This window comes from Mauremys mutica, chromosome 4 (genome assembly GCF_020497125.1).
Source record: "Mauremys mutica isolate MM-2020 ecotype Southern chromosome 4, ASM2049712v1, whole genome shotgun sequence".
In the NCBI taxonomy this organism is placed as follows: domain Eukaryota; kingdom Metazoa; phylum Chordata; order Testudines; family Geoemydidae; genus Mauremys; species Mauremys mutica.
The window spans coordinates 42,951,291-42,973,892 of NC_059075.1; the positions used below are offsets into that span (position 1 = coordinate 42,951,291).

Here is a 22,602-nt window from a genome sequence, read left to right on the forward strand (position 1 = left end):
TCTTGGACGAGATCTGTGTCGTCTTGCGTTTCCCCAACGGAGAGAGGGAACGGTGCCGGGGTGCCGGCTGCTGTTTCCTCGGGGTCTCGGTACAGGAACGGATGGTAACCGCTGGAGCACTCCGCACTGAAGACGTCTGCGGAGTGGCTGGTGCCGGCGCCGCAGGGCTAAGCGCCGACTCCATTGGGAGCTGCTTCAAACGAAAGTCCCGCTCCTTCTTTGTCCTTGGCTTGAAAGACTTGCAAATGCGGCACTTATCTGTAAGGTGAGACTCTCCTAAGCACCGCAGGCAAGAATCATGAGGGTCTCCAATCGGCATCGGCCTCTGGCAGGCCGAGCACGGCTTAAATCCCGGTGCCTTGGGCATGAGCCCACACCGGGTTGGGAAAAAGAAGGGCTAGCCCCTCAATTTCCCCCAAGTAACTAAACACTAACTACAACAAACTAGTAAACTAATCTAACTGTATTCTACGAACTATATACAACAACTATGAGAAAAAACAAGTGAGAAGCTAGGGCTGTGGAGGTCAGCAATGCCGCACTCCACTGTTCCAACGACCGTCACGGGCGGTAAGAAGGAACTGAGGAGCGGATGGGTCGGCAGGGGTATATATCTAGCGCTATAGCGGCGCCACTCCAGGGGGCGCCCAGCCGACCCACCGAGTGTTGCTAGGGTAAAAATCTTCCGACGAGCGTGCACGCGGCGCGCACACATCTACCTGGAATGCATATAGCAATCACTCGAAGAAGAACTCTTGACTTATTAAAATATCTGACTAACAAGATTACAGCAATACAGAAAGCTAAAATGCCAAGGATGCATGTCAAATGAAATTCCCCTTGGTACACAGAGAGCAACATGCTTTTCTCTCAAAGAACTCCTCTCCAGCCACATAGTCTAGATCCAGATATTTGTTTTCTGTGACAGAGTCTCTGGATTTCCCAAAGCAAGGACTTGGAGGAATCAATGGGGTTTTGCCAAGCTCACAACATTTTTCAAACTTATGACCCTACTACTTAAATAAGTTACACAGCGGCAACAATCCTGCAGGAATGCTGAGTTTCTTCAGAGCAGGTAAAGATACTCTTTAACTGATAGTCAACAGTTAGTGGAGGACAAAATAGCTTCCACTCTTCCCTTAAGAAGTGAGAGCATGGTCTCTACAAATGCAGCAGTAAAATCCCTCAAGTTGTTCTTGTGCCTGGGTAAGTCTTAACCATATTTGGTTTGTAAAGTGCTAAACAGACTTCTCGTACTTAATAAATAATAACAAAACTTCTCTTCTGCAATTTACATTTTCAATATAAACACAAATGCATATACTCTCCACTTCATTCAAATAGAGTGACACTCACCTCTTCAATAGCAGCATCCTGCAACAAAGAACGAATGTCCAAGCGCATCATGTGACGTGGTGCAGTCTCCCAGTGATCAGACATCTAACAAGAGACATACAAAATAAAGCACCTCCTACAACACACCACACTGAAAAAGTGAGTCTTTGATCAGGAGTGAACAAATCTTTCTTGATTACAGTTACATTGCAGCTATCCTACTGAAATAATCACAGGGAATATGGGCCCATCTTCAAAAGAGTGAGGGATATATTTGTTCTAAAACAATATGAGGTTTCACCAACATCAATGGACCTGAAAGCCCAAAGAAATCTAACTTCAATAACCCCTGTGACTCCACTTCTATATACAGTTACCCTATTGATCTCCTTTAGCTTGCGTCCATGGATATTCCTCTTGGCACAAGTCTGATTATCTGCACTCATCTCAGCTAAATACACCTAGAAAGAGAAAATTAGTATTAGACATCATAAACTCATCAGGAAATTAATATGTTATTATCTAAAGCAGTTTTCCCATAGAGTGAATGTACGTGTGAGCTGCACGTGCAGAAGATGTAAACACTGATACATGAGTGAGCATTTAATACTAAACACCAGCAGGACTGACTGGGGGTTCCATTTTCCTGAAGAGGGCTCATTGTTTTAGAGGCACTGGTGAGTGTGAATGCCTCCTGACATCATTACCTCAAAGCCCTTGGTTTTTGCTGCACTCCAGAACTGCTCAAAATGGCGCACCCTGTCATTGATGGCATCCAGGATAATGAAAGGGAAGAAGCCATCATCCAAGGTCTTTTTGAAAGTTTTAAACATACTGGTGCGGTAGGTCTCTTCCATATCAGCTTCATACTCATACTCCATCACCTGGATCCAGGACAAAAAGCAGGTCAGGAGAAAGCAAGAGTTCTAAAATGGCTGGTGTTCAAATCCTGATATCACAACCACTGAGCATAAGGGCAGCAGAAGCAAACTTCCCTCTGCAAGTAGATTTCTAAAGAACTTGCCCACAGATTCTCTCTAATTTGGCCACACAAAGAAATGCCTTGTTCAGAAGAACACCATTGCATCCGAACAGCAGGTTCCAGCCCTAATTGTAATTACATTGTTATATGCCTCCTTAAAAAAAACACCTTTCCTTCCTTTCTCAAGCAAAGATCTAAGTCAACGGAGACACAAACTGAGTATACCTTCTTTTTCACTTTTTTTCCTGTATCTGGGTCTCTCTCCTCTTTCTCCACTTCGGTGATGAAATAGTCATCCAGGCTGAGAACTCTGGGTGCAGGTCCTCCGCACTCCACCTCTTTGTCCTGGGAAGGAAACAACCAAGGAATTCAATTTCCATTCTATAATGTGGGCCCTCAGTATGCCCAGAGCACACCCCCGCGATCTGATCCACATTCAGTAAGAGAAAGAAAATAACATTTTACTATCCCCTGCAACTGAACATCTTTCTTTTTATTTCAGTCATCCCAGCTGCCTTTCCCTCTAGTTCTGGAAGGGGATACCCAATCATTTGAAGAACTAGAATCTAAAGCAATTAGAGACTGAGTTTCCAGATCCAAGATTGCTTCTTCCAAGGGACTGACCTAACATGATCTCCCCCGTGCACTGGACAAATAGAAGGAAAGGAGAGAAGAAGTGTGCACGTAGAGGCACATTCCTAGAGATATGCTGATGTTTTACAGTTAAGAGTTTGGCAACATATAGAAAAGTAGGTATTTATCTACTTACCCGGATGAGCTTTGCTACATGTGTCTTTCCACTGCCTGGCAATCCTCTCATTATGATGACAATCTGATATAAAGACAGCATGAAAGAAAGATGACTTTTTGGGCTGCATTCAACAGAACCCCTGAGTATGGGACGTGGCCTACCAACCAACGTGCTCTGGCTCACAATCTTGCATACCCATTGGATACAGAATCACAAAACAGAGTCAGCACTATGCCATGTTCCTTAACTGTTTTTATTGTGCCCAGTCAGAACCATAACCTCAGCAGACAGCTGCTGAAGATCTGGCCCTATAATGTAAGATTGAATAGAATTTGTTAAAATAAAGTTAGTAGTATGAGCCTAGCTTAACTATACAATCCTTTGCCAATGTATGTACACCAACTTTTTCTTCCCTCCCTATACAGTATATGGCCAAGCCATCCCTCCCACATACCACACAGTCAAACACTGCTCTCAGAAAGAATTCTGAAACACATAAATATTGTCAATTAATAGGAATCCTATTCTTGCACTCCCAAATCCAAGAGGTTTATATCTCAGATGTATTCCACCTGATTATGTTGCGTTATTCTATTTGTATCAGCAGCAAAGCCTTCTTGGAGCTCCCCCAAAGTGAACCTGCACAGCTTTTTTCCCAAACCATTTCCTGCAGTCTTTCCTTGGTCTATGAGAACACCAAAATTAACAAGTTATGTTTTAGATGTTCAATCTACTCCCCCATTTTGGGGCTCACAAATTATTCAATGGTTTTAGATGGGGCAGGGATTTGCTTTAGAAACATGCATACTGCATATGGGAAATGTATCAGAATACAGGCCCCTTAACACTGCTTGTTGCCTTCAGAATGGATAGCAGCTCCATGCTACTCACCCTCTCTGGCCTGCTGTCCCGTCCTGGTGGCTTCAAAATATCATCCACATTCTTAGACTCTGGTTTCCTCTCTATCCGGGGAGCAGGGGGTGGCTGGCGAGGTACTGATGGAGCCGAAATAGGCATCCTCTCCTCCGGGTAATTTCTCCGATCACCTACAAATTTCAGTAATTGCACACAAGTATTTTCTCGGCTCACTGAAATCAGAAATCTAAATCAGAAAGCTCAGTTCACAGGATTCTAACAGACCCCAGTGATTTCCAAGACAGTGTCGTTTAGCCTCAATTTAAGATCTGATTGGTAGAGGAGAAGACAAAATCAGTCCCATTTAACCAATGCCATAAAAAACAGAAAATCTGGACTGACAGAAATATGGCCATATTTCCAAAGGGCAGAATGGTCTAGTCAAAGAAGAACAAGACTGGAATACAAGATTTTAGTTCAAGTCTCAACTTTGCCAGTGACTTCCTCTGTGGCCTTAGGAAAGTTGCTTAACCTCTTTGTAAACTGAAAAATGGGGATAATAATGACCTACATTCCAGGGGAGTTCTGAGGCTTAATGAATGTTTATAAAATGCTTTGAATATGTAAACCCCCTATATAAATGCTAAGCATCTTTATTCAGTCTGTATAAACAAGGAAAACGGACTGGTCTTTGTAATGTCTATGATTAATTCACAATTCTGCAAAGCAGGGAAAAGAAGTCAGACCCAACTCGGAATACCATGGGAAATTCTTTTATTAGAATCCATACTACATAAGGGTGTGATGAAGTCCTAAAACCTCCCAGGTGGTTCTGATAGTTTTGTTCTGACTCACTTCCACTCAAGTGCTCAGACACCACTGTGCTGAGTTTATTATAGTCCAAGATAGACAGTTTATCGTTCTTATTACAAGATATTGATCTGTGGGATTCTTGCTTTTGAGACCATTATAACCCCTTCCCTCTGACTTCTGAAAACTGAAATCAAATCAGCTCAGCCCATGGCATCATGATTACTACATATGATCATACAGAGTCTTGAAATAATGTTGCACTTTTAGTGTCAGATGTCAGACTTTACAGATGTCAATACCAAGTGAGCCACAAGTGCAGTCCTAAGCAATTCTGATCACAAACATTTGTATAATTGGTGGGCAAAATATCTCACTGCTACTTTCTAGATCTCATAACCAGTGAGAGACAGAAGATCACAAGAACAAGACGTACCACTGCCCTGATAAATGCCACTAACATTTATATCCTTAATGAAGTAATACAACTATCAAGCTCATCTTCTTGTGATTCTACCTTCCTGGTTTCATTTTCCCAACACTAGTATTACTTTGGGACTAAGGAACCATACCTCCAAACATGGAAGGTCCATGATCATAGGTCGGGCGATCAGGCTTTCGTTCATATGATGGTCTTTCAAAGCCCCCTCGCCTTGAGGAGGGATGCTCTTTCTTGTCACGGTAAGACTGAGTCCTTGAAGGTCCAGTTGGAGGTGCCCTGCCAGAAGAGACAGCATTTTGTATAGCTCTCGGATTTCTACAATAGAGCACAGCTCTGAATTCCCAATCAGTATACAAACACATGTCCTTCAAACGAAATTGAGTCTGATTGCATCTTATACAGCAGCAATCATGTGGATGGAACTATGATCCAGCTTGTCCTGCGCTGCATACCTGTCCTCTCGAAGATGGCGTTCTTTCTCAAACCTCTCTCGATCATAGTCTCCTGAGCCTCGGTCTCTGTGCAGTTCCCGCTCCCTTTTAAAATCTCGGTAATCTGTGTTTGCATTGCCTTGACGCTCAAAGTAAGACTCACGATCCCTCTCTCTGTTGTAACGATCCCGCTGGCCTGGATGTTCTGGAAAAAGAAACCCCCAAAATCTGAACTACAAAAATATAAGCCAACCCTTAAAAAAACTCCAAGGGAACAGGAAAAGCATAGGAATAATATTATAGTTATGGGCTTCTAAAAGAAGAAAGCAGCACACAATCTCCAGCACGGAACAAAAGTCTAGTGTTCTCAGCTATCCACGTGATGCTTGTCTACTTTCTCAAAGGATATCAGAATTAGCCAAGGAGTGCCTACCTTTTGGAAATGGTTGTCTCTCAGGCAGAGGTTCTGGACGCAGAGTTATTCTCTCCCCATAGGGAATTTGTTCAACTTTACTGGTGGTTATATCTGGTAAAGAAATTTGACAAGAAAATAAGTAAGGATATTGTCCCAAATTGCATCCATCTCCTCCCCTCTCTAAAAGCAATGACATAGTGACACTCAAAGTGATCAGAGGGTAACTAGGCCTAAGTATATTAGTAACATGCTGTATAAAGAACATTTGTGCTACATTAATGTTAACTGAATACAAACTCAGAGCAACAAACTACTCACATAAGAAAAAGCTAATTAATTTAATTTTTAGGTGACAAATCTGAAGAACTGTCCCAGATTGAGGTGTCATTAGAGGAGGTTTTGGAACAAACTGATAAATTAAACAGTAATAAGTCACCAGGACCAGATGGTATTCACCCAAGAGCTCTGAAGGAAGTCAAATGTGAAATTGCAGAATTACTAACTGTGCATTTGTAACCTATCATTTAAATCAGCTTCTGTACCAAATGACTAGAGGATAGCTAATGTGACGGCAATTTTTTAAAAGCGTTCCAGAGGTGATCCCAGCAATTACAGGCCATTAAGCCTCACTTCAGTACCAGGCAACTGTATGGTTGAAACTATAGTAAAGAACAGAATTGTCAGACACATAGATTAACATTATTTGTGGGGGAATAGTCAACATGGTTTTTGTAAAGGGAAATCATGCCTCACCAATCTACTAGAATTCTTTGAGGGAGTCAACAGACATGTGGACATGGGTGATCCAGTTGATATAGTGTATTTAGATTTTCAGAAAGCCTTTGACAAGGTCCCTCAGCAAAGGCTCTTAAGTAAAGTAAGCTGTCATGGGATAAGAGGGAAGGTCCTCTCATGGACCAGTAACTGGTTAAAAGATAGGAAACAAAGGGTAGGAATAAATGGTCAGTTTTCAGAATAGAGAGAAGTAAATAGTGGTGTCCCCCAGGGTCTGTACTGGGACCAGTACTATTCAACATATTCATAAATGATCTGGAAAAAGGGGTAAACAGTGAGGTGGCAAAATCTGCAGATGATACAAAACAACTCAAGATAGTTAAAGCCAAAGCAGGCTGTGAAGAGTTACAAAGAGATCTCACAAAACAGGTGACTGGGCAACAAAACGATAGATTAAATTTAATGTTGATAAATGCAAAGTAGTGCACAATGGAAAACATAATCCCAACTATACATATAAAATGATGGGGTCTAAATTAGCTGTTACCACTCGAGAGAGAGATCTTGGCATCATTGTGGATAGTTCTCTGAAAACATCCACTCAATATACAGCGACAGTCAAAAAAGCTAACAATGTTGTGAATCATTAGGAAAGGGATAGATAATAAAACAGAAAATATCACATTGCTGTTATATAAATCGATGGTAGGCCCACATCTTGAATACTGCATGCAGATGTGGTTGCCCCATCTCAAAAAAGATATATTAGAATTGGAAAAAGTTCAGAAAAGGGCAACAAAAATAATTAAGGGTATGGAATAACTTCTGTATGAGGAGAGATTAATAAGACAGTTTTCAGCTTGGAAAAGAGATGACTAAGAGCCATATGATAGAGGTTTATAAAATCATGACGGGTGTGGAGAAAGTAAATAAGGAAGCGTTATTTACTCCTTCTCATAACACAAGAACTAGGGGTCACCAAATGAAATTAATAGGCAGCGGGTTTAAACCAAATGAAAGCAAGTATTTCTTCACACAACACACAGTCAACCTGTGGAACTCTTTGCCAGAGGATGTTGTGAAGGCCAAGACTATAACAAGAGTAAAAAAAGAACTAGATAAATTCATGGAGGATAGGTCCATAAATGGCTATTAGCCAGGAAGGGCAGGAATGGTGTCCCTAGCCTCTGTTTGCCAGAAGCTGGAAATGGGCGACAGGGAATGGATCACTTGATGATTACCTGTTCTGTTCATTCCCTCTGGGGCACCTGGCATTGGCCACTGTCAGAAGACAGGATACTGGGCTAGATGGACCTTTGTTCTGACCCAGTATGGCCATTCTTATGTTCCAATGTATTTTTCCCCATATATATATATATTTTCATTAATTCCATTAAAGACATAGACAAGAGCTAGCTAAACTTCTCAGGAGAGTGGTACAAACAGAAAGGAACTCCCTAGCAATGCTACAGTTAAGCCAATGTCTACATTTCTGTTTCTAGGTGTATACCACTTAAGGCCAGTGGTGAAACAAACAGGACTGCAGTGAAGTCCTTTTATTATTGTATTATTAGAGTGGAATTTAACTCTTCTGCAGAAAAATACAGTGCACCAAAATCCTGGGTTCCTAGGAGAGTTTAAATGTTTATGGCTCAAATTCAACACAAAATCTCATCTCATAACTGCGCATTTTCAAATTTTTAATTAAAAATATTTTGACTTTGCCTGTTGAAGTTACATGGATGTAAAACATTTAAATAGAAAGAGTCTTTATAGCATTTGTGTAATTCAAAGCAGCTGCAATTTTTAAAAGTTAATTTTTTCTTTAAAAGCTAGTTGTTTCAAGACTGAAAGTTTTGTAAGTCGAAGTAAATAACACAAATATTTTACTGAAAATAATTGAAATCTTTTACTACAGCTGAAATTATAGGAAAAGAGAATTTAATTGTCAAAAGTTAAAATGTGTTGTACACTCTCCAAGCCAATGGAAAGAAAGGAGGGAGTGATACAAACAGGACAGCTTCTGGGGGAGTAATGCCACACATACACCCTCTCTTCCTTTCCCAGAAATGGTCGCTGGCTGAAGAGACTAGGGACAACAGCACAAACCGGAAGGTTACAGCTGTGGAAAAGCCTAAAACAAGCAGGAAGGCACAGATCTGAACTGCTGGAAGTAATTTGTAAGGGCACAAACAACAAGGGAGCTTATGGGGTTTTTTTTACATAGCCCAGTTTTATCTACCGTAGTAGCTAACAGTCTGTTTCTGGTTGCTTTATAGTCTAACAAAAAAACCCATAAAAATACAAACTACTAAAAAAGTAGCTGAAAAGCAGCTCAGTTTTAAAACTGAACCGGTGGGTCATTTTCCCAAGGCAGTAGATTTCCTTCCTTATGGAGTTTAGCTGTGGGACACTCCTACCTTGCAGGGTCCTAGATCCCATGCTCCAGCCCGAGCCTGAACATTTACACCGCAATTAAACAGTCTCTTAGCCTGGCCAGCTGCAGGTTTTTAATTGCGGTGTAGCTATACCCTATATTTGTCACAGAGATACCAGTATGTAGACAACAGTAACTGAAGTAGCCAGTTTAGATTCCTGTCCATTTTCTAACAATTTTTAATAAAATATTCAAATCATGGGATCATTTCTGCTCCAAATAACTACTGGCAAGTTGCAGAGACAATAAAGCTAGCTATACCACAACACATTTTAAAAGTAACTGCATTCTAGCAGAATCTCTCTCTTTTTAAAGTAGTGTAATACCATGGGAAATGAATTCTCACTAAAAGCTTCATATTAAATTTTAGCCTTGAGAAATTCAGTATTAAATCTGAACCCCATCTATCATTCTTCATCAGTCAGTTGACTATATAAGTTGTAAACTCTTGAGTGGAAGGAATTTGTCTTCATTCTTGCCTGCAGAGCTCCTCATCTACTTTGGGCAATACACAGACAAATAATAAAAGAACAATAGCATTAGATGTTCTACTTGTAAGGGTTCAAAGAGTGGTCCATTTTATTACAGGTGACCTAACATTCAGATAAAAAGACCTGGTTTAATGTAGAGCAGGGGTTGGCAACCTTTCAGCAGTGGTGTGCCGAGTCTTCATTTATTCACTCTAATTTAAGGTTTTGCGTGCCAGTAATACATTTTAACGTTTTTAGAAGATCTCTTTCTATAAGTCTATAATATATAACTAAACTATTGCTGTATGTAAAGTAAATAAGGTTTTTTAAATGTTTAAGGAACTTCATTTAAAATTAAATTAAACTGCAGAGCTCCCCGGACCGGTGGCCAGGACCCGGGCAGTGTGAGTGCCACTGAAAATCAGCTTGCGTGCCGCCTTCGGCACGTGTGCCATAGGTTACCTACCCCTGAGGTAGAGTATCAATATTGCACTGGTTAAAATATACTGTTTTGTGATTCTATCACATGGGCTAGTGTTGATTAGAACCAGAGGTGTCAGTAATCAATTTAATTCATGTGAAGCACCTCTACATCACAGCATGGAAGGAAAAAGTAAACTCATGAGCAGAACCCTACCAAACTGCTGGGCCGTGAAAAACGCATCATGGACTGTAAAATCTGGTGTCCTATGTGAAATCTGGCTATTTTAAGGCAGTCATGGTATTGCCACCATTACTTCTGCACTGCCTTCAGAGCTGGGCGGCCAGAAAGCGGTAGCTTCTGGCCAGGCACGCAGCTCTGAAGGCAGCGCCACTGCCAGCAATAGCGCAGAAGTGAGAGTGGCATGGGGGGAGAGGATCATCACTTTTTTGGGGGGGCAGGATTGGCCTTATGGGCAGGCGAAAGCCTAAGGTGCCATGGTTACACAATCTGTCCCCCCACACACACCCCAGTCACACCAAGGTCCCTTTAACTCCCAAGAACTGGGCCTGGAGCTGAGGAGGGGCAAGGCTGGGGTGCCCCAGCTGGGGGCTCCTATGGTGCCCCGGGCTCCAGCTGCTAGTTCTGGTCAGGCTGGGGAGGGATGGGACTTCCACTTCCCCTGAACAGGCTGATCCCACGGTCAGGTTAGACCCACCTCTGGGAACCTCCCCCAGCTGCAGGAAGCTCTGCTACTGCTGGCTGGTAGCCCAGTTCTGAAGGCTGCACTGTCTACAGCAGCAGCACAGAAGTGAGGATGGCATGATATGGTACTGCCACCCTTAATTCTGTGCTGCTATTGGCAACGGCGCTGCCTTCAGCGCTGGGCGGCCAGCCAGCAGTCGCCACTCTCTGTCCACCCAGCTCTGAGGGCAGCACTGCTGCCAGCAGCAGCACAGAAGTAAGGATGGCAATACCGTGACCCCCCCACAATAGCCTTGCGATACCCCCACTACCCCATTTTGGATCAGGACCCCCCCGGTTACAACACTAAAATTTCTGATTTAAATATCTGAAATTGTGAAATTTAAGGTTTTAAAAATCCTATGACTGTGAAATTTACCAAAATGGGACCGTGAATTTGGTAGGGCCATACTCATGAGTGAAGTCCAATTATTTAAATGAGATCCATTGATCATATATGCAAAAGTCTCTCTAATCTCCTGTCACTTGGGTGCCTGCAGGAGGAAGTAGCCAAAAAACTTACTTGCAGAGTTCAATTTGGGCTGTGATGCTCATCAGATTGAGCACGTGTACAGAGTGTACGTAGTGACGTTCCTTGGTTTTGGTGGGAATGCAGCACGGCAGAGATACGAGGACAGTATATTTACCAACACAATGTTTAGAAACAGGTAATTTGCTGTGTGGCTGATTGCATTTTATAAATGCTTAAGCTGTCTTGAAAACCCAAGCAAAATGTAGATCCCCAAATGGAAATGGATTTAAACTGGCTAACAAGTAGTTTAGGCTTGAAATTAGACAAAGGTTTCTAACCATCAGAGGAGTGAAGTTCTGGAACAGCTTCCCAAGGAAAGTATTGGGGGCAAAAAATGTAACTGGCTTCAAGACTGAGCTTGATACCTTTATAGAGGGGTGGTATGATGAGCACGTGACCCATCTGCTACTGCTAGTAGCAAAAATCCCCAATGGCTGGAGATGGGGAACTAGCTGGGGAGGACTCTTGAGTTAGGAAAGAATTCTCTGCACTAGGTGTCTGGCTGGTGGGTCTTGCCCACATGCTCAGGGTTCAACTGACTGCCATATTTGGGATTGGGAAGGATTTTTCCCCCAGGTCAGATTGGCAGAGACCCTGGGGGTGTGAGGGGGGTTCACCTTTCTCTGCAGCATGGTCACTTGCTGGTTTAAACTAGTGTAAATGGTGACTTCTCTGTAACTTGAAGTCTTTAAATCATGATTTGAGGACTTCAGTAACTCAGCCAGAGATTAGGGGTTTACTGCGGGGGGGGGTGGGGGGGGTGAGGTTCTGCGGCCTGCAATTTGCAGGAGGTCAGACTAGATGATCATAATGGTCCCTTCTGGCCTTAAAGTCTATGAGTCTATGAGACAATTTTCAATCTCACTGCAGCTAAGGTATTTGGGACTACATAATGATGTATAGCGCTTACACAGTGATTGTGTTAAGATTCTGGGCATACTTTGTGTGGTAAATACCACTCAGAGTACGTCCCTTTAGAAAGAAAAAGTTTTGTTTAAGTGTCCCAGTACTAGAGACAAAATTATTTTTTCCATTACTCACCCCGTCCATGGCCATAGTCCACAGTCTGCTGAATTAGAGGTGGTTTAGGAATTGATGTTGGTACAGATGATGGAATGGGAGTATGACCTGGAGGAGGTATTTTCCCAGAAGATGACACTGCAGGTGGCAGCACTGATTCTGATTCACATAATGCATACTCCAAATTTGCTCCTTTATCTTCACTGGTATCCCAGAGTCCATGAAAAGAATCCTCATCCCAACGTTCCTGTTTCACAGCACCAGATGTTGGCTTTATTGCAGGAGCCTGACTTGAGGTTGTAGCTGAAGCAGGAATTGGAGCACTCGGCCTCGTCACCGGGGCACCTGGCCTCGTCACCGGAGCACCCGGCCTCGTCACCGGGGTGGGCTGCCTGAACAACACTGGTGGCTTTATAATAACAGCAGGAGAAGGTTTGATAGGTTGAGATTCTATTGGTGTCTCAGGTGGCAGTTGAGAAGATGCCTAGACATGAGAAACATTCTTTAATAAGGCTCTGTAAACAGCTTCCCTCACCCTATGTGAAAACAGTAAACAAAGCCCTTTGAACAACTTATAGATAGAGCCTTGCAACCTGACCCAAACACAATAGGACCCAGCTACAAGTGTCGGGTTCGGGTCAGATTGGCTCTGATCACCTCCTCTTACCTGTGGGATTGGCACCATGGAGATGGAGGCATGCCCTGCTCCTGCTGGGCACTGCCACTTGGCTGCACTGTGCGTGCTAGGGAGTTATCACGCTTACAAGTCACAGTGCCTCTCACTCCACAGCACACAGTGCAGCAAGGCAGTGGTAGCTGGCAGGAGTGGAGTATGCAGTTGCTGCCACACCAACCCCATGAGCAGAAGGTATCCGGTGACTGACCACATTCACCAGGTATGGGGAGTGGGCAGCCCCCCTCAGGAGAAGGCAATGGTGGCAGCAATACAGTTTCAGGGGAAAGTGTCAGGTCTGGGTGGGCCAGAAAAGGACTTGACACTCTCAGGTCAGGTCCCCTCACAGGAGGGCACACTGATATCTCAAGAAGAATAGCCATTCTGGATTGGTTGGTGTGTGCTCACTACTTGAAACTTCTAAACCCATTAAGTCAAATTGAATAAAGGCTTACTGTAACTGTTCTCTCATCCAAAATTACCTTACCAAATTAAGCTCTCTCTTTAGCCAAAGCACCTTCCAGGTGTTTCTCTCAGCTAAATTTCACATTATAGATACGTGAAGAAGAATTGCCTCTAAACAGCAGCAGGTCTAAGACTGCATCTACACTAGAAAATGTACCCATTGCTGTCAACAGGTGCAGCTGAACCAGTGCTGAAAATGATTTAACTGCAACTATACACAAGAGTAAACCATATTCTTCACTATTTCATAAACCCTAATAGAGGACTGCTCAGAAAAAGCTGTGATCATGGTATGGCCATTCTATATTTGCAGTTAAACTGTTTTCAGCAACACCCACTGCCTACAATTAGTAAACTTCCTAGTATAAACAGAGCTTCCTACACTACTAACAGTTACCTCTCTAGCTCTTGTGTACATCCACCCTATCTACAGCTATTGCCAGCTTCTTGACAACTCCCAGCAAAAATCCACCCTTTCCAGAGTTAACACCAGCTCCTTAGCTCACCCTAGAGAAAACCTGCTTTCTGTTCAGCTACCATCAACCTCTTGGCTCTCCTAGGTTACATGGAAAATGTACTTCTTTATTCACCACAAGGTCCATAGTCTGACCATGCCCTCCCATAACAGATACAATATTAAAGATGACAAATTAAAAGCAGTGTAATTTTATTTAAAACTTTGTAACAAAGGTGGAGACTAGGAGACAGTCTGTTCTAGATTTGATTTTGACAAATAGGGAGGAATTGGTTGAGAATTTGAAAGTGGAAGGCAGCTTGGGTGAAAGTTGGTAGGTAAGATCCCATGGGAAACAAGTCTAAGGGGAAAAACAGTTGAAGACAGTTGGCAGTTTTTCAAAGAGGCATTATTAAGGGCACAAGAGCAAACTATCCCACTGTGTAGAAAAGACAGAAAGTATGGCAAGAGACCATCTTGGCTTAACCAGGAAATCTTCAATGATCTAAAAATCAAAGAAGAGTCCTACAAAAAGTGAAAACTAGGTCAAATTACAAAGGATGAATATAAACAAACACAAGTATATAGGGACAAAATTAGAAAGGCCAAGGCATAAAATGAGATCAAACTAGCCAGGGACATAAAGGGTAACAAGAAAACAGTAGGAGCAAGAGGAAGAACAAGAACAAGGTAGGCCCATTACTCAATGGGGAGGAGGGGGAAATAATAACAGAAAATGTGGATATGGCAGAGGTGCTTAATGACTTCTTTGTTTTGGTTTTCACCAAGAAGATTGGTGGTGACTGGATGTCTAACAATGAATACCAGTGAAAATGAGGTAGGATCAGAAGAGGCTAAAATAGGGAAAGAACAAGTAAAAAATTACTTATACAAATTAGATGTCTTCAAGTCACCAGGGCCTGATGAAATGCATCCTAGAATACTAAAGGAGTTGACTGAGGAGATATCTGAGCCATCAGTGATTATCTCTGAAAAGTCATGGAAGACGTGAGAGATTCCAGAAGACTGGAAAAGGGTAAATATAGTGCCAATCTATAAAAAGGGAAATAAGGACAACCCATGGAATTACAGACCAGTCAGCTTAACTTCTGTACCCAGAAAGATAATGGAGCAAATAATTAAGCAATCAATTTTCAAACATCTAGATGATAATAAGGTGATAAGTAACAGTCAGCATGGGTCTGTCAAGAACAAATCCTGTCAAACCAACCTGATAGCTTTCTTTGACAGGGTAACAAGCCTTGTGGATAGGGGGAAGCGGTAGACGTGGTATATCTTGACTCTAGTAAAGCTTTTGATACCGTCTCACATGACCTTCTCATAAACAAACTAGGGAAATGCAACCTAGATACAAAGTTGGTGCAAAACTGGTTGGAAAACCATTCGCACAGAATAGTTATCAGTGGTTCACAGTCATGCTGGAAGGGCCTAACGAGTGGGGTCTTGCAGGGATCAGTTCTTGGTCCGGTTCTGTTCAATATCTTCATCAACGATTTAAATAATGGCATAGAGAGCACACTTATAAAGTTTGCAAACAATACCAAGCTGGGAGGTGTGGCAAGTGCTTTGGAGGATAGGATTAAAATTCAAAATGATCTGGACAAACTGGAGAAATGGTCTGAAGTAAACAGGATGAACTTCAGTAAGGACAAATGCAAAGTACTCCACTTAGGAAGGAACAATCAGTTGCACACATGCAAAATGGGAAATGTCTGCCTAGGAAGGAGTACTGCGGAAAGGGATCTGGGGATGATAGTGGCCCACAAGCTAAATATGAGTCAACAGTGTAACGCTGTTGAAAAAAAAGCAAACATCATTCTGGGATGTATTAGCAGGAGTGTTGTAAGCAACACACGGGAAGTAATTCTACCGCTCTACTCTGTGCTGACTACGTCTCAACTGGAGTATTGTGTCCAGTTCTTGGTACCACATTTCAGGAAGGATGAGGACAAATTGGAGGGAGTCCAGAGAAGAGTGACAAAAATTATTAAAAGTCTTGAGAACATGACCTAGGAGGGAAGACTGAAAAAATTGGGTTTGTTTAGTCTGGAAAAGAGAAGACTGAGGGGGGACATGATAACCTTTTATGTACTTGAAAACTGTGATTACAAGAAGGATGGAGAAAAATTGTTTTTCTTAACCTCTGAGGATAAGACAAGTAGCAAGGGGCTTAAATTGCAGCAAGGGAGGTTTAGGTTAGACATTAAGAAAAAACTTCTAACTGTCAGGATGATTAAGCACTGGAATAAACTGCCTAGGGAAGTCATGGAATCTCCATCATTGGAGATTTTTAAGAGCAGGTTAGACAAACGCTCGTCAGGGATGGTCTAGATAATACTTAGTTCTGCCATGAGTGCAGGGGACTGGACTAGATGACTTCTCAAGCTAGTACAGACAATTCTGTTTCCAGCCTACTGATCCATCTACCTCCCTAATCTTGTCTCCCAAGAAATGAGGCCTCACCCATGTCCAATTACTCAGGTCAAGTCAGGCCTACACATGGAAAGCGCAGTTTGTGTACACTGAAGAAAAAATGACTCTTCTAGCTTCCTACACAGAGCCAGTGCCACAGGTTGCTGAGAAACACAGAAGTAGAGTTGCTTCAACATTTGGAAAACAGACAATCTAGAAGAAAATGGGTCAGAGGATTTCATGCACTTCTGCTAATCAGTGTCTAATATTTATTTACCTACTTCACGGAGGTGCTGATAGGATTCGGTCATGTTTGTAAAGTGATTTAAACAGTATGAGCAGTATGTGTGATTTAAGCAGTATATTATACCCATTATTCACTGGGTGCTTTCCAAACACAAAGGAGGGGACAGTCCCTGCTCCAAAGAGTTTATAATCTAAACAGTGGTTCTCAAACTTTTTTTTCCCCCGCAGACCACTTGAAAATTGCTGAGGGTCTCTGCAGACCACTTAATGATCTTTCCAAATGTTGTTTGTACCGTTAGCTAACTATTGTAAAGCGCTTTAGATAAAAGTGCTATATAAAAAAACTTAATAATAATTAACTTTTTTTGTTCTATAAATAAAAGCACACAATTCATATTTTAATATCAGTAGTTACCTTTCTAATGTGATGGATGTACCCTCTCTCCCCATCCCCAGCAGTCACCGAGCTGGGGCTGGAAAGGAGGGGGGTCTACCGTGGCAGCAGCCGAGCTGAGGCTGAGGAGGAGGGCCATCTCTCCCTGGCAGCCGCAGCCCTGGAGCTGGGGAAAGTCGCCTCTTTCTCTGGCTGTCACAGCCCTGCATGTCCCAAATTCCCCCACCCACTCTTCTCAGCCCACTGCCCCCTCCCACCTACCCCTTATTCCACCCAAGGCCACCACCTCACCTTACATGTACGCCTTCTCCAGGGTCCAGACACCTAACCAGTGGAGCGACACCTGAGCACTCCACTAATTAGGTGGGTGGCCCTTCATTCTTTCATGTGCGGCCACCCAGGTGTGCACCTTAGAGGGAACTATCCACGGACCACCTTAATGGAGCTCACGGACCACTAGTGGTCCATGGACCACAGTTTGAGAACCTCTGATCTAAAAAGACAGAGAGATGAAGGACAGGGGAAAGGTATACAGTGTTCAAGCAGAGTGATCTGGGTGATGGGGCAAAACTTCTTAGTTTAACTTTTTAAAAGTGTAAAATTAAGGTATCTTCTCCTATCCTTCCTATACATAACTGAACTACTTTGATTCATATAATTACTTCAGATTAACAAGTATGTGAAACACACACATACAAAAATCCAAAAATACTGGGTCTAACAAATGTACAATAGAACTTCACTAATCTAAACTACTGAAAGGGAGAGTCCAGTGCAGGTAAGTGAGGTTTGTGACCCAATGAGTGCTGAGGAAGAACACTAGCACCATCAGACAATTATAAATGCCCTACTCCTTCTTCAGGGGATTACCTGAATGCCTGGGGCATGCTAGGAATTGATATGGTGCTCCCACACTGGAAAAAGCATATTACGTTCCCCCTGGGTCTATGAGAAGCATGTCATGAGACACATTACTCTTGCCCCCAACACAGCAGCAGAATCTCACTGGCTTGTGTTTCAATCAACTACAAGCTCAAAGGTTCTTTTTCCATTTGGGTTTGTAGGTTACCAAAGTACAGTTTTGCGAGATTCGACTAAGTGCAAAGTATTATTTTATGAGTTACCTACCTCAGTTTGCTTCGCCTCACCGTCAGAAGCCAGGAAATGCCTATTTTAGCTAGATTCCAGATTTGAACTAATGTTCAGATCCAGGTGAATTATCATCAGCATTTCATTTACCTGAAAAGCACGTGGCCTTGTAGTTGTGGTTTGTGATCTAGAAGTTTCCTGTGATGGCAGGTGGGGATCAGGCACAAAGTCTTTCAACTTCTGCAACTGTTCTTTTTGTTCCCTGCACATCAAAAAAAAGTTACCATTCTGTGACAAATGCACTGCTAAAAAAAATAAGGGAACCAATACATACACCAACAAAATATATTGTAGTAGTATTAAGAATCATTATTCACTACAGAGTTTACGGCTGGGATAAGCTATGACACAAGCAGCTGGTAGCACCCCAACAGCCAGCATACTGGGAGAGACTTGACTTAGATTGTGAGCTCTCTGATGCAGGGACCATCTTTTTGTTGTGTGTTTGTACGGTGCGTAACACAATGGGGTCCTGGTCCATGATTGGGACTCCTAAGTGCCACCTCAATACAAACAATAAATAATAACAGCTGCAGCAACTCGGAGCTCCCCTTACATCCAGTGTTCCTAACACCTGGCTTTGGAAAAATGCATTGGATGGCAAATCCAGATCAACACACAACTGATACCAGACTTGTCAGTTGCACAGAGAACAGATCTAGTTGGAGACACCTGAAGTTGGGAAAAGCTATTCTCTACATTTCTACTATGGATTCTGTCTCAAAGTATCATCAGAAAGAGTCTTATCAATTTCAAGTCACTTACGCTGAATTGTTCTAGCTGGATATGAGTCAACAGTGTGCCCTTGTTGCCAAGAAGGCTAACGGCATTTTAGGCTGTATAAGTAGGGGTATTGCCAGCAGATCGAGGGACATGATCATTCCCCTCTATTCGACATTGGTGAGGCCTCATCTGGAGTACTATGTCCAGTTTTGGGCCCCACACTACAAGGAGGATGTGGAAAAATTGGAAAGAGTCCAGCAGAGGGCTACAAAAATGATTAGGGGGCTGGAGCACATGACCTACGAGGAGAGGCTGAGGGAACTGGGATTGTTTAGTCTGCAGAAGAGAAGAATGAGGGGGGATTTAATAGCTGCTTTCAACTACCTGAAAGGGGGTTCCAAAGAGGATGGATCTAGACTGTTCTCAGTGGTACCTGATGTCAGAACAAGGAGTAATGGTCTCAAGTTGCAGTGGGGGAGGTTTAGGTTGGATACTAAGAAAAACTTTTTCACGAGGAGGGTGGTGAAGCACTGGAATGGGTAACCTGGGAGGTGGTGGAATCTCCTTCCTTAGAGGTTTTTAAGGTCAGGCTTGACAAAGTCCTGGCTGGGATGATTTAGTTGGGAATTGGTCCTGCTTTGAGCAGGGGGTTGGACAAGATGACCTCCTGAGGTCCCTTCCAACCCTGATATTCTATGATTCTATGATCTGCTCTTTCTGAAGTACGCAATGAGAAGAGTCAGTGTAAGGTAGAAAACAACTCTCAATATGGTTTGATACAAAAGGGTGACTTCCCCAGCGTTAACTTTAAAACTGAGGAAAACAGTCAATAGAATCTTCTTTAATTGAACCCTTTCTTTGGCGCTGTAGAGGGAATCTGCTTTCACATATGAAGCTTTCTTGTATCAGTTTATTAGGCCTTAAACACCATTCTCTAAAGCACAGGTGACAAAGTCCCTGACAACCTGGTGTATTAAACCAGTTCCCATGACAGATTAAATTCTTCAGAATCATAACTTCCATTCACTTTTTGAAAATTACATTTCTAGCACTTCTGGTTGCAATTAAAACCTTCCATATGGGAAAAAAAGGTATACTATCTTTATGAGTGTGAAAACAAAACAGCTTTGAAAGAGGTAGAAAATGTCCGCATTCATTTCAATGTGTTTTTAACTGAAACCTAAGGATGACAAATGTCAACAGTAACTGTGTAACTGTCATCATTTAGCATAAAATTCAGCTTGTGCAATTATCACCCTAAAGGGTGCAATGGCAGATGCAGGAAAGTGGGGGCACCCCACCCCCGGACTCTGTCTTTACCAAATACTGCTCCCTCATTGGTCTTCCTGTTCCCTCTGGAAGGTGAACCATGACACTCTGTTCTTAGGTGTATTCCTCTTCTTTCTACACTCTTCCCTGAAATACCTCATTCATTTACATTCCAATTTATAAGTTTACCTCTTCTTTTTTGATGTTCCTTCCTACAAATGTGCATGATGCACCCATACCCATGGTACCTGTGCACCATCCAAGCTCTCTCTCTCTTTATATTACACCATTAGGGCACCTCTGAATGTTTCCAGTGGTAACGGATTTTGAAAGGAAGTTTGGAGGAATATTTTGCTGTTTATTGCTGCTCGGTCATTCTTCAGGATTCTTGTGATAATGATTATTTTATATTTCATTATGCAGATAATAAAATCCTGCATCAAACTCATTTTGGAGCTGTGGATTGACTACATGATGAACAAAGCTTTTGCTATGGGATGCATGGAAAGGGGAAATCTCTGAGATCATCAGTTGGCTGGGCCCTGGTTTATTAAATTTGGATTTGGACATGGACAGAGAGCCACTGCAGCGAGCAAAGAACTGAAGTGGCAAACTCTCATCAGGCTCTGTTGGCTAACAAGTGGACCACTACATTTTGAACCAGAAGGTGAGGGGGTTTTTTTTGCCTTCACGCATTCAACCCCAGGTATAGCACATTAGAATAGTTGAGTTTTTCAGTGATAGCTACTTGGATCACTGTGGACAGATCCACATCTAAGAAGCCATGTGCTGACTAGCCAAGGATGTAATAAAAAGCATATTTTGCTACTGTCATCATCCAGTAATCTACGGACACTGAGGCGTCTAGTAGCATCCCAAGATGCTATCACTGTAACAAATGAAAAGGTAGACACCTTCAGTTATTTACTAAGTGCCAGTGATGTACTGAACACTGTACAAGAAACACAAAAAAAGATACTTTCTCTCACAAGCATCTTAAAAACTTGAGGACCAGGCTAAAGTTTGGCAAGTTCTTCAAAGCATTTTCCACTTCCCACCAATATCACCTCTGTCTTCCCCAGGTTTTGTTCTAGTCAACTGTTTTTTTTATTCAGCAGCAGTGCTCTCTCAGGTACTGAGATATTTAGATGATGGCATTGTCTACAGAAGATTTGCAGCTAGCTTACATCTGCATATTGTTGGTATTGGGTCCGTAGTATCTCAAATCTTCCCTAGAATTGTAACAATTTAATAAAGGATGGTAAAGTTAAATAGAAGGATAAACAAGTTAAACCCCGAGAGAGTCCTCATGTGAAATCTCTCTAGGAAGTACAATAGCCCACATGACATGACAGGAATGAGAAAAGCCATTTTAATGCAATTCTGTTCATCTCACCAGGTCACTCAGATGAGTCATCAGCACTTCATAATTAAAGGGTGCTGGTAAAGGGCGCAGACAGATCTAACATCAGCATGTATGTGTGCCAATTGTCTTTGGATAAGAGGAGATTTTCCATCAGTGTAACCAGTGCAGTTTCTGTTCCATATGCTGGACTAAAATCTGTCAGGGAAGGTTCTAAGATATTAGCAGAGGTCAAGTGCTGCTGGAGATGGCTTTTCACCAATGCATCAATCACTTTGCCTGGGAAGGGAAGGTTATCGACAAAGTCATTGACACTAAGTGACGGTTTCTTGAACACATGCCAGACGACTGCATGTTTCAGGAAGGTTGATAGGCTGCCATCTCTGAAGGAGGTGTTAATGTTCTATTCTATGTCAGCAGTAGACTCAAGTGTTTCTGACTGGCTGCCACCAACCAAGAGGGGTACATATATGATTTCTAAGAACTGGAGAAGCTATCTTTGATCCAGTCAATCTTTTCTCAGTATACTTTACAAAGTTCTTCACACCGAGTGATGCTAGCTTTCAAATGAGGGAAATGATAAAAAAATAAGCACTGTACAAAACCAAAATAATCCATATTAAGTGGATTAAGATCTGGCTAACTGATAGATCTCAAAACATAACTGTTAACAGGGAATCATCAATAATTAAGATGACTCTACAAGAGTCCCATGGGGATCAGTTCTCAGTTCAACTCTGTTCAGTATTTTTACCAATAAATTGCAAGAAAATATAAAATCAGGGCTGATACAATTTGCAGATGACACAAAAATTGGTGGGGTGGCAAATAATAAGGAGAACAGAACTACATTTAGGAACAAAGAATGTGGGCAGCCATATTTACTGGACATGTGTGCGTGATAGTGAGAGGCGGAAACCTCAGGAAAGCAGTAACTCTGAAAAGGACTTAAGGGTCACTAGATAATCCACTGAACATGAGCTTCCAATGTGAAGCTGTGGCAAAAAGGCTAACCCAATCCTTGGATGCATAAGCAGGGAAATGTTAAATACA

General features: G+C 42.3%; 1 protein-coding gene across 1 annotated transcript in view; it reads right to left on the minus strand.

Annotated features, from left to right (window-relative positions):
• The window catches only part of YLPM1 (YLP motif containing 1), a 64,257-nt gene that overhangs the window by 20,279 nt on the left and 21,376 nt on the right, over positions 1-22,602 (minus strand). The window contains exons 7-17 of the mRNA XM_045013886.1: positions 18,285-18,396; positions 12,402-12,864; positions 6,040-6,132; positions 5,628-5,811; positions 5,306-5,451; positions 3,960-4,114; positions 3,087-3,149; positions 2,543-2,662; positions 2,043-2,219; positions 1,713-1,796; positions 1,357-1,440 (exon numbers count right to left, since the gene is read on the minus strand). Of these exons, the coding sequence (XP_044869821.1) occupies positions 1,357-1,440; positions 1,713-1,796; positions 2,043-2,219; positions 2,543-2,662; positions 3,087-3,149; positions 3,960-4,114; positions 5,306-5,451; positions 5,628-5,811; positions 6,040-6,132; positions 12,402-12,864; positions 18,285-18,396 (1,681 nt within the window). The remainder of the gene's footprint in view (positions 1-1,356; positions 1,441-1,712; positions 1,797-2,042; positions 2,220-2,542; positions 2,663-3,086; positions 3,150-3,959; positions 4,115-5,305; positions 5,452-5,627; positions 5,812-6,039; positions 6,133-12,401; positions 12,865-18,284; positions 18,397-22,602) is intronic.